The 11852-nt window shown below is 48.9% G+C and overlaps 2 protein-coding genes across 3 annotated transcripts; one reads left to right on the top strand and one right to left on the bottom strand.

The window, feature by feature from the left end:
• Positions 1-1810: 1810 nt before the first annotated feature.
• Positions 1811-3626, top strand: inha (inhibin subunit alpha). Its single transcript, XM_062380257.1, has 2 exons — positions 1811-2189; positions 2482-3626. The coding sequence occupies exons 1-2, from the start codon at positions 1892-1894 to the stop codon at positions 3204-3206; spliced, it is 1023 nt and encodes a 340-aa protein (XP_062236241.1). The 5' UTR covers positions 1811-1891; the 3' UTR covers positions 3207-3626.
• Positions 3627-3749: 123 nt separating this feature from the next.
• LOC133933275 (gap junction gamma-1 protein-like) lies at positions 3750-10681 on the bottom strand. Of its 2 annotated transcripts, XM_062380255.1 has the most exons (6): positions 10454-10681; positions 10284-10374; positions 6660-6932; positions 6356-6584; positions 5600-6280; positions 3750-5170 (listed from the first exon to the last, which is right to left on the bottom strand). In XM_062380255.1, exons 3-6 carry the CDS (start codon positions 6897-6899, stop codon positions 5157-5159), a joined length of 1164 nt encoding a protein of 387 aa, XP_062236239.1. In that variant the 5' UTR covers positions 6900-6932; positions 10284-10374; positions 10454-10681; the 3' UTR covers positions 3750-5156. The 2 variants fall into 2 exon arrangements, with proteins under 2 accessions (XP_062236239.1, XP_062236240.1); XM_062380256.1 differs by lacking the exons at positions 10284-10374; positions 10454-10681 and adding an exon at positions 9531-9725.
• Positions 10682-11852: the final 1171 nt, after the last annotated feature.

The following is an 11852-nucleotide window of genomic DNA, read 5'->3' on the forward strand; positions in this document are numbered from 1 at the left end:
TGGAGCCCCGGGGACCAAATGGTGATAATATATAATGTATGTTTCATATTTTAAATTTATCCTCAGGTGAAAGAATAAAGAAATATGGAACCTCTCCATCCAGAGCAGAAAAACATGATTTCTGTGATAATCTCTGTTTAAATTGTGTTTTGCAGTAAAATTGATTGTTTTCTTAAATTGTTTCCTTCATCAACATTATCATTAGTTGAAATCAGTGGAGCATTAAACTCACTCTATCAGTTTGTATTATCAGGAGAGAATTTGATTTGATCTCATGACATCAGGTGAGGCTCTACTCTACCGCCCTCTGCTGGTAGAAACAAGATGGTGCTGTCAGCCTGAGGCGTTCAGCTTCTCTGCTGCTGGACGCCTTCTGGAGTTTCACATGTACAATCAATGTTAATAATGATTATCAATCGGCTAAATAATAAACATAAACATAATCTATAACATTATGTTCGTGAATGTTCTATTATATATCTGCTGCAGCTGCTAGCTTGTGAATGTGCTAGCAAGCTAACGCTAGCAGAGCTGTGTCACAGACATGACTGTGTGTCCTGACTCCTTGTGTCAGTGAGAGGAGGATCAAACCAGATCAACATGTCAAATAAAGACAGATATAAAGAATAAATAATGTGTCTCTCGCCTGCTTCTTATTTAAAGACTGTTGGTGTCTGTGGAGCTAGCACAGCTGATGCTAACAACGTAGCCTGAAGCTCGAGCAGCTAAATGTATTTCATATTTACATGTATTTACTGTGAACTTATTGTTACTAGAACATGTTAGAGTTAAACATGATGGAAAAGGAAAAGAAGAAGTAACTTCAGTAGATCTCACCTGAAGGTTGTTGGTTCTCTTCTATAGTGAGCAGATCTGGAGCCAACAACACATTCAAACTGAAACTCAAGCAGCTGATTGGACGACGTCATTTACATGTTTAATTAACTTATTAGAGAAATGTGCTCATGTGGCAGAGGTTTGAATTTGACCGTACATCATGTCAGAGTTAAGGTTTCTATCATTTCACACTTTTATCTGACAGTCTTTTAGTTTATTTGAATGAATGTATATGTATATATATGTATACACATATATGTATACAAATATGTATATATTTTGTTCCATTTTGTTCCATATTGTTGTTTTATGTTGTTTTTACATTGTTGCTCTTATATTGTTGTTTCTATATTGTTGTTTTATGTGTACATGTTGTTTTTATATTGCTGTTTTTATATTGTTGTTTTATGTGTATATGTTGTTTTTATATTGCTGTTTTTATATTGTTGTTTTATGTTCAGTGCACCAATGAACGACACCAAGGCAATTTCCTGTATGTGCAATCATACTTGGCAATAAAAAGAATTGTGATTCAGAAATGTCCCTCAACCCAGGATTCAAACCCCCGGGTCACAACGAGCAACACAGCTTGTGTTGAACTGTCACTTTGTAAAACTAACTCCAGTATGAAAATCCACTCTGGTTGAATCCCTTTATTTAAAAAATGTCCTTGTGCAGAAACACAATCTGAAAGAAATATAAAATAAAAATAAAAAATAAAATGTTTCAGATCATATCCAGCACCCAGGACTACCCCCCCCCCCCCCTGTGCTCTGCATTAATAATTCACATGTATGTGCCAGTGATGTGAAGCCTCCTGCTCCAGAATAACTCTGCAGGAAACACAAGGAGACGTTCCCTGGACTCGTGTGAACCTACAGGAGCAGATGTGAGATCCCAGCAGCCAAGGTCATTCTGTGCTATCTCCTGATTGTGGGCTGGCAACAGAGTTTCTCTCAGAGTCCGACAGCTGCAGAGACAAACAAGTCCACTTCCCGGTAAGTCTCCGGAGAGATCGTCTTCTAAACCAGCAGGAGCACTGGGAGCTGCGGTCATGGTGTCCTGCGCTCTGGTCCTGGTTCCTCTGTGGATCCTCAGTCTGAGTGGAGGCTGCCGGGCCGAGGAGCTGCCCAGGGAGGCCTTGTTGTCCTGGTTCGGTGGTCGGGTTCTGGAGGGCCTCGGGCTGGAAGAGCCTCCCCTGGCCTCTGCGCAGGGCCCCGATGTGGACCCGGACCAGCAGGAGGGAGCGAGGCCCCTGCATGTGAGGCCCCCGAGGAGCAGGAGGACCTGGGAGGACCAGGAGACCAGTCCCCCCCAGGACAAGTCTCAGATTATTCTCTTCCCCAGTCCTGGTGAGAAGCTTCTACCTACATCTGCTTTTGGATCCTGAAAGTCAAGAAGTGTATTTGTGCTAAAGAAAGAATCTTCTTGTTTTCAATGTGAGATTATGGGATAGAAGTTTTTTTATTATACAGGAGGTTTGAGCACCACAGTGAGATTGAGCAGCTTTAAAGAGCAACTTCTGGAAATATGTGTTTAAAGAGGATTAAACATTTCATAGAGAATCTGTAGGTCTCTTGATATCGAGTCAGGAGACACACGAGTCTTTATCATTCAGTTTTCTCTCTGGTTTACTTTTCACAGACTCGTCTTGTGGCTCAGAAACCTCCGGGACCCACTTCATGTATCATTTCCAGCCGTCGCTGAGCGGGCAGGAGGCCGTGGTCACCGCTGCCCACTTCTGGTTCTACGCCGGTGAAGGAGGCAACATGTCCGCTCCGCTCTTCATCCTCACCTCAGCGCCGCAGCTCCTCCAGGCCGCGGAGGCCCCGTCTCAGAGGAGCCCAGACGGGTGGACCACCTACGACCTGGAGCGGCCGGCTCTGGCCTCGGTGGCTCGGGGTCCCTTCGTCCTCCAGGTCCGCTGTCCGGCCTGCGAGTGCCACGCCGACCAACCAGACAAGACGCCCTTCCTCGACCTGAGCGCTCAGCCACGTGCTCGGGTCAAAGCTCGCCGCCATGCGCCGCTCAACGTTCCCTGGTCTCCCTCTGCCGTGGACCTGCTGCAGCGCCCCCCTGTGGAGAGGCCGGAGCACAGCGACTGCCAGCGAGCGCACGTGGAGATCAGCTTCCAGGAGCTGGGCTGGGACAACTGGATCGTCCATCCCACCACGCTGACCTTCTACTACTGCCACGGGAACTGCTCGGCCGGGGATCGAACCACCGCCGCGCTGGGCATCAGGCAGTGCTGCGCCCCGGTGCCGGGGAGCATGAGGTCCCTGAGGATCACCACCACGTCCGACGGAGGATACTCGTTCAAGTACGAGACGCTGCCCAACATTATACCCGAAGAGTGTACTTGTATCTGAAGGGCAAAGGTCAAAGGTCGAGTGCACACAACTCACACAAGGACCTTTCTCTTCATCCCAGTGTTGGTTGTGTGTTTTATTAGTTTTAACAGTTAATACACAAAATAATCACCACACTCAACACAACTCACATTAGGTAGTCTTCCATTTCCTGTGTGCATTGCATTGTGGGAAGTCTCCAGCAACAGCACATCACAGCTCTATGTTATTATCAAGTGTTATTTTGTATTTCTTCTTTTTACTTCACTTAGTTTTATCATGTTTATTGTTCTTGATGTAAGAGTAAAATGAAAGGCTGCATTGTGTTGCTTCCTCTCACCTGTGGAGGGCGCTGTTTGCTCACATTTAAACTGCATCGTCACGTTCTGATGTCATTTGATCTGTAATTGTTTTCTATAATAAATCAGTGGTTAGAACCTGGAGGTGAATTCTGATCTCTACAAAGTTATACACCAGGTTTTGACTTTATTAACTTGGAGATTAAAGAAAACGTTTCAGAGACAAGAAGCTGGAGGAGATCACAAACACACACCAGAGGAAACCTTCTCAATCAAATATATTTATTTACTCTGAAGACAAAATAATCTCTACAGTTACAAAAACTACAAAACTTGCAATAGAAAAGGAACAAGTATAAACCGCTGACGTACAATATTCAACATGAAACGTCGGAACCTTGAGAAAAGTAGCAGAACTGGAAGTGAGATGAAAACAAGGAACGGCATCAAACAGCTGCTTTGGCAAAGTGTTCTTTGGAGTCTTCCAGCCACAGATCATAAAACCAACAAACAATAAACTCTGCACGAACAACGAAAGCTACAGAAGAAGAAGAAGAGAGAGCGGGAGCTGGTGTGTGTTTACATGGCACCGTGTCGGCAGCTGTCATCCTCTCCGGGACGCACCAGGAGGAGCCGCGCTGCCGTCCAGGATGGAAAATGTGCCTCACCAAAGAAGAATGTAAATTTCAAAAGACAAGGATGTAGGTTTGACTGTGGACAGTAGCCCTGGACACAGATGTTTCCAGCCGCTTCGCTAAGAGAAATGAAATTAACGTTTAACTGTAACGGAGAACAATGTAAATCGGTTTTTATCTGGAGAATTAAAGGATCAGCAACATCTGAGTGGCCACCGTCAAACACGTCCTTATGAACTGCTCCTCTACAGATCTGGTCTTTTTGAGTATTTGAAATGATTGTACAAAAAAAAATGATTCTCTTCCATAAAGAATTCAAGCATTTCCCAGGTAAACATTTTTGGCAGATTGGAATAAACACAAAGGTTTCAAATATCTTTTCTGAAATGGTTTGGCTTCACTAATCCCCAACATCTGATCTGGTTAGCGCCGCTCTACACGCTCTACACACGGTACACGCTCTACACACGGTACACGCTCTACACACGGTACACGCTCTACACACGGTACACGCTCTACACACGGTACACGCTCTACACACGGTACACGCTCTACACACGGTACACGCTCTACACACGGTACACACAGTACACGAGGGCGGCGCTGTCTGAGACTCTGTCCGGGGACGACGAGCCTCGACAGAGTCTGAACGTTATGAAAAGCAAAAGGAGGAGTTTGGAATCTCACGTGGATCCAGGTCTGAACGGGACCCGGGGGGGGGGCAGGGTGGAGCCGACTGGCAGGCTGGCGAGCAGAGATGTGGCAGGCGTTCAAGTTTACAGTCGTGGAGATGAAGCATTTGTCACAACACAGCTGGGTCAGCGGTTCTCCCTCTTTCTTTTTTGGACTGACCCCTAATACTGAAAGGCTCAATTCTCTCATCCACGCACACACAAACAAACACACACACACTCACAGACACACACACGCACACTTTGGTCTCCCTCAGTGGTCTGACTGCATTCCCATATGTGCTTCCCCCATGTGTTTAAGGCCAGTAGGAATGGAAGAGCAGACGTTTGAGGCAGGAAGCACGCTCAGGCATGTATTCCTGCGAGAGGGAGAGACAACACAGGGCTGTTCAGCACGAGTCACTGAGAAGTGGATTAGAAACTCTTCTGTCCGCGCTAACACAGATTATTTCATCTCTAGTTGTGAACTGGAGCTGGTGAAACTGTACAGGACACACAGGCTCAGCCCTCGTCCACAAAATGACTCAAAGAAAAAGTATTTTATTTAAGTTTGGGACATTTCTTTCTTCCACAAACTTTGCCAACAAGAGTTCAGTTTGTTTTAAACTGGCTTTGTGGAAAGTTTGGTTTCTGAACTATTAAAAGATGGTGATTAATGTTCTGCTGCTCGGCCGCCAGAGACATTTCTTTTGTTTGAGCGACTCCAAACAGAGAAGGACTAGAACTCATCTGAGCTAATCTGTTTACAAGCAGCGACTTTCATTTGGGTTTCAAACTCCCTGCGTTACCTTTCTCGCTGGCCTCTCCCTGCTTCTCCTGGGCGAAGTTGAGGCGGTTCTGCTCGGCGGCGGTCTGTGCGGGCACGTTGACCTCCGGGCTGCTGCTCCGTGACGGGCTGCCCTCCTCGGCCTGGTAGGCCAGGTCCAGGTGCTGGTGCGCCAGCTTCAGGTGCCTCCTCAGCCGCTCCAGCTCCCGGGACGAGCTCGCCACGTCCCCAAAGCTCTCCCTCCCGGAGTCGGCTATGGGCGAATGCCTCAAGGCTTTTTTCAGTTTCTCCTTCTTCATGGTGGCGTGGTATCCTGGCGGCGCCGTGGGCAGGGAACCCGAGGAGAGCGGCAGAGCGGCTCGGGGGTTGAGGGTAGCTCGCCGGCGGAAGCTGTCGCGGATCCCACCGATCCCCAGGTGGAGGATTTCCAGGAGGGTGAGGAGCAGGCAGAGGAAGGACACCACGTACATCACCAGCAGGAAGATGGTCTTCTCCGTGGGGCGCGACACGAAGCAGTCCACGGTGTGCGGGCACGGGGAGCGAGTGCACACGTAGGAGGGGATCACCTCGAAGCCGTACAGGATGTACTGACCGAAGAGGAAGCCCACCTCGAAGGACGAGCGCCACAGCAGCTGGCAGATGTAGACCTTCATCAGGCCGTCCCGGCTGATCCTCCGCCGGCCGTCGTGCTTCTTCTCTGCAGCTTCAGACACACGTCACACTGGGTTACAGGTCATAGGGGTCACACAGTAAAGAACATGAAGGTTATGAGACTGACTTTTCTCTGGTTTGTCGGGTTTGTCAGGTTCGATCTCCTCAGCGATCATCGGGTCCTCCTCCCCGTTGTCCTCCGCCTCCTCGTAGTCGCGGACGGCTCCTCGGCTGACGATGGGCATCCTCCTCTTCCTCGGGCCGCAGCCCGGCCGGTACTCGCTGTCGTCCATGCGGGCGATCTTGTGCATGGCGAATCCCAGGTACATGATGGTCGGGGTGGTGATCATGATGACCTGGAAAACACACGTGGCTCAGATCTACAGGTTCAAGTGTCTCGTGTTCCACGGTCGTGAAAGTCTGAAGCTCACCTGAAAGATCCAGAATCGAACGTGTGACAGCGGCGCGAAGGCGTCGTAGCACACGTTCTCACAGCCGGGCTGCTGCGTGTTGCACACGAATTTACTCTGCTCATCGTAGTAGATGGTTTCACCGCCGACCGCCGTCAGCACGATGCGGAACACGATGAGCACCGTCAGCCAGATCTTCCCCACGAAGGTGGAGTGGTTGGAGATCTCGTCCAGCAGACGAGTGAGGAAGCTCCAGCTCATGGTGCCGAGGTGAGGGGGGGGGCGAGATCAACCCTGAGGGGAAACACACGATGGATCAAATACAGTTTCACGACAACCAGGAGAAGTTCATTCAAAGAAAGTGAAACATGGAAACGGTCTAGTTTTCACTTTTTATGAGTGAACTGAACATTCTCTTATTTATAGACCAAATGATGAGTTAAAGAAAAACATGATTTAATGAGACTTTCCCTCAGTGGAGCTCAGACCTCAGCGAGGCCCAAGTCGCCTACGCTCAATAAATCTGCACCAAATCTCTCCGGCCTATAAATGTGTCTGCTTCAGAAATATTCGGAGAAATGAGTGAACCATAAATGTTCCATGTGAGTTTAATGAGTTCTTTCTTGGCTCGTTGTTTTTGTGTTAATCCTGCTGACAAACAAAAGGGCCGAGCGGCGGTGAACCAGTACAGCCTCCACTGGTCACCGAACCTCCACCGGACCAGCACGACGGGCACCACTCTCCCAGTTTACACTTTCACAAAATGATTAATGCAAGTGTTGAAGCTGCACAAAGGAATTCTGGGTAAACCTCAACCGCAGGGCTGAGCAATAAACACACGGCCACATGCCCGGGTTTAATCAGACACAGATCTCTCAGACCTGCAGGTATCCAGGGGTCCACGGCAGCCCCGGGCCGCAGCCTGCACTAATCCTGGTGCACTGTGGTGAAGCCACATTCTTACCGCTCTGAGCTGCTTACCAAACATCAAAGAGGGCGACTGAACAAATGGAGAACGAGCCCGGGTTCTTCAGAAAGTGCAGAGTCACGGCTCCGAGTGAGGAGCGAGGATCAGAGTCAGACAGAGCCAGACTCCGGGTGTTAAAACTTTAACTAGCTCTGGAACTGAGGGGAGAGAACCTTGTAACTGATGTGAGGCTCCTCCTTCTCCTCCACCTCCTCCACCTCCTCCTCCACCTCCTCCACCTCCTCCACCTCCTCCTCCTCAGACAAAACCAGGCTTTCATGACTAAGTGCAAAGGGAAAGTATCTGTGGACATGTCTGAATGAAGCCACCACTCCCCTCGTTACTCATCAGCTCCTCTGCACACTCCGTCCTCCTCCACCTTCAGATGTTCAGACACGGCGAGCCCGACTTGCCCGAGCCTGAGCAGCGATGTGCCGCTTGGCCACGGAACACAGGCGTTAACGTGCCGGCTTCAGGGACTCGTCAGCCACACCAGAGGCCGCCTCGCCGCCCTCAGACCCAAAGTGCGTCACGCTCCAGGCGCTAAACTTAGATTAAATCACACTTTTAAAAACCTACGACAGCAGCGTCTCCATAAAAACACCCGCGCGTCGGCTGGATGTGAATTTAACTCGTGGGAACGTTTCCAGCGTTTGAGAAAACAGACAACTCATTGACCCTGAGGTGCAGCCAGATGTCAGCTGCAAGGTGACATCTGGTTCACCCCCGACCCCCCCACAGGTCGTCCAGCAGAGATCTGAAGCTCCTCAAACCACCAGAGGCAGATTGTCCCTCAGAACATCCTCTGCTCCAGCCTCTGGTTTTTCTTCAGCAGAAACTATTCGACACTCAGCTTCTCTCCAGCGTCGTGCAGAACCCTGACCATGAGCAGGAATCCAGTCTAACCACTAATGGTCTAATAATATGGGTCTAATCAGAACCATCAGCAGCTGCCAGCACCAGGAACTGGATATTTAAATGTGACCTCTGAGCGGTTCAACATCTGGGTGCCACTTCTCCTCCACATGGTCACGTGAGCTGGGGGAAAGTGAAGCTTTACTGGTTTCTTCTCTGCTGGTTTGTTCTCTGCTGGTATGAATCCTCACTTTCATCATCTTCTGTTCTCCAATCAGACGGAATTAAATAGAACTGTCCATTTCTCTGAGCGTGAACGTGGTTGGAAACATTTTGGATGATGTAAGATCACAAGTCAACAACATGAGAACATCAGTGGACTTGTTTTTAGACATAACTCATACTTCTTGTATCTTTAAGTCAATTCTCATGATCAAATAACTTGATCAACAGCAATAATCATAAAGAAACTGCAGTAAATTCAGATTTTAGCCTCTGAAACGTGAACTTTGTCTCGTTTTGATCTTTAATGAGAATAAACCGAACATGTTCTGTTTCAGAATGTGAACATTTTCTAGACCAAGCAGTAAATTGAGGACAAACATGTAATTTGACCAGAATGTCAGTCGCAGAGCTCCAACCCCCAAACAGCTGACTGGCTTTTTCCTTTGTCGTCGTTTCTCCTGAAGCTGAAACACGAAGACGTCCCTGGATTCAAACCACTGGTTCTGAACGTTGATGGGAACATGTTGGATCTTCTGATGTAACCAGTGGGAGCTGTTTTTAGACGTTGGACTGAAGGGATTGTTCTTCTGTGGGTGGGTCGGTGCTGGAACAGCGTGTTCCTGCTGTCAGGCTTCTCTGTGACACGACATTCAAACAACCACTGGTTCCTCTGGACTCGTGGAAACCTCCCAGCTGAGGTGGAGGCTCCACGTTCCTCTGGAGACCTCCAGCCGGTTCCTTCTGACTCCCTGTTCTCTCTGAGTGTGAGGTGTTCTGAGCAGGTGGTGCAGCTCCACGAGGAGCTTCCAGAGGAGCATGAATGAACCTCTTCTACACACACGTACCTCCTGTGAGAGCCCCAGCTGCAGACGAAGGAGAGGCTCCAGCACCCAGACGTGTGTTTGACTGGGACAAACTGGTTTCCTGGGTGTCCCCTGCAAACAGCTGAGCAGAGGCCTCCTGCACACAGAAGCCTGTTTGCTCAGCGGCAGCTCGTGGACTTAACGGCTCCAGGAGGAGATGGAGGGGCCGAGGATCTGGACAGAGCGGAGGCGAGTTCACATTCCTGCCCTAACCAGAAGCAGAGAGCTGGATCTGTGAGGTTCAGGGAGCAGGCGGAGGGCAGATCAAAGTGTGGCCCTGCAGCCAGAGCAGCATCTGCACATGGAAACTCTGCTCCTCTGCTCCTCCGGCCCCAGGAGGAGAAGTTAATCTCTTCTGATTTCAGTTTCCTCCTCCTGCTGCTGACTCAGACTCAGACTCGGCTGTTTTGGAAATTGTGGCATTTTTCTGCAGGAAAACAAAACCGTGCCAGGCCTCATGCGGCCGAACTCAAGAATCCAGAGTTACACGTCCAACCATCACTTCTGTCACACACACACACACACTATACAAACACACACACACACCCTCTATTAGCAGGAGAGCTAGTCATTAAACAAACAAAGGAAAATCACAGTAACATTCTGAGAACACGTGATCAAGCTGCTTCATCGAACCACGCGACTTTAAAAACACTTTCTCCCGCATGAACCCGCACTTTTCAAAGCCGTTGCGTGATGAGATGTGCGTGTAGAAGTGACGCAAACAGGACTCACGGTTGTGCGCACTGCTCCAGCCTCGTCCCGCGGAGAAAACCAAGCTCTGCGCGTAACACTCGCTTCTCTGAGGCGCGCGGACCGGACCGAGCTGAAATGAAGTTGGAGAACAAGTTGTGAAGTTGACACATAAACTTTTTAAACTTTGCTCGCGCCGCACACACACGCACCTTCACCGCAGCTCGTGCGTCGACGTCTCCTCCTCCTCGCGCTTAATTGCTCGACCAGGTTTTCCTAATTAGCGCGCGCTCTCATCTGGGTGTGCGTGCGTCCGCGTCCTCGTCGCTCATCCGTCACAGTGAACCCGCACAGCCCCGCACTGACCCCATGTGTCCCGCAGGAGAGAGACGACTGAAGACGGCTGAGAGGCTCCGGCAGAGCCGCTGCTCCTCTTCCTCCTCCTCCTCCTCCTCCTCCTGCTCCACGTCACCGGGCCCCGTCAGGAGGCCCCACGTCTGAAACCTGAGACCCGGGACCACGACTACCGTTCACCCGAGGAGCTCAGGGGCCATGTTAGATGTATATCATGATATATAGAGCAACATCCACTGTGACACGCTGCTTCTGTATATAGAGCAACAAGCCTCATCCTCATTATCATAACAAACTGCTCTAGCATTTCATTCATAATATTCATTTATATTTCTACAGCACTTCTCAAAAACATCACACACTGAAATGTAACACGTGTGAAGTCATTTAGAAAAAAGCTGCTTTGAGTCACGTTTTTAATAAAAATCTAATCAGACACTTTACACTGTTAAAAGACAAACAATATAAAAGGAACATTATAATAAGATATATTTATAATAATATAATACTATTAGTTTAAAGTGAGTTTAGTCCCCCTCGGCCTTCAGCTGTGATCCTGCTGTTCAACTAAAGAAGCCTCAGTTATCACTGTAGTTGGATCAGATTATCTTTCATAATGATCAACAACCTATAATAATACTACTACGGCTAATAATAGATCATTTAAAAACAAAACCTAAATTGATGTTTGGATTAAATAAGTTTTGTTGTACTAATATTGATTCCTGTTAATATCAATGGTGCCATTTTAGTTTCTTGAATGTTTTATTTAAATGAATTGAATCAATCTGTGTGTTATGCTCCCTTTGCATCCCCTCTATTTGTTTATAGGAGGTAATAAACTGCTCTGTGGGAGGCCAGGCTGCAGAAGGAGGCTCAGAGAACCCCCTCATGAAACGGCAGCAGCAGAACAAGCAGCTGATGAGGTAGAGGATCCAGAGTGTCTCATTTCTGAGACGCTCTGATTAGAGACACGTCCTCGTCCCTCAGATGTCCGGTGGAGAGGCTGATGACATCACTGGAGCATCATCATCACAGTCACTGGTAGATTTTCTCCAGATGTTCGTGACTCTGCATGTTTGGGGCCTGTGTTGTCCTCTGGACCACGGGTTGGTTTGGCAGAGCAGTGCTGCGTGACTGCAGCTCTTAGACCAGGAGCCCCCCCCCCCCCCCCCCCCCCCTCCATGAGGCCAGTGGACGTGCAGGAACCTCACCAGGCTTCTTGCTGTCATGCACAGAGGAGCTGAGCTGCTCCTG

Source organism: Platichthys flesus, chromosome 22 (assembly GCF_949316205.1).
Source record: "Platichthys flesus chromosome 22, fPlaFle2.1, whole genome shotgun sequence".
Classification (NCBI taxonomy): domain Eukaryota; kingdom Metazoa; phylum Chordata; class Actinopteri; order Pleuronectiformes; family Pleuronectidae; genus Platichthys; species Platichthys flesus.

Bases quoted from the DNA above. Each gene is read 5' to 3' on its own strand.
- inha (XM_062380257.1), top strand. From the start codon at position 1,892: ATGGTGTCCTGCGCTCTGGTCCTGGTTCCTCTGTGGATCCTCAGTCTG. The intron at 2,190-2,481 runs GTGAGAAGCTTC...TACTTTTCACAG, and splicing joins TATTCTCTTCCCCAGTCCTG to ACTCGTCTTGTGGCTCAGAA.
- LOC133933275 (XM_062380255.1), bottom strand. From the start codon at position 6,899: ATGAGCTGGAGCTTCCTCACTCGTCTGCTGGACGAGATCTCCAACCAC. The intron at 6,585-6,659 runs GTGAGCTTCAGA...TGTGTTTTCCAG, and splicing joins TTCGATTCTGGATCTTTCAG to GTCATCATGATCACCACCCC. The intron at 6,281-6,355 runs GTCAGTCTCATA...GTGTGTCTGAAG, and splicing joins ACCCGACAAACCAGAGAAAA to CTGCAGAGAAGAAGCACGAC.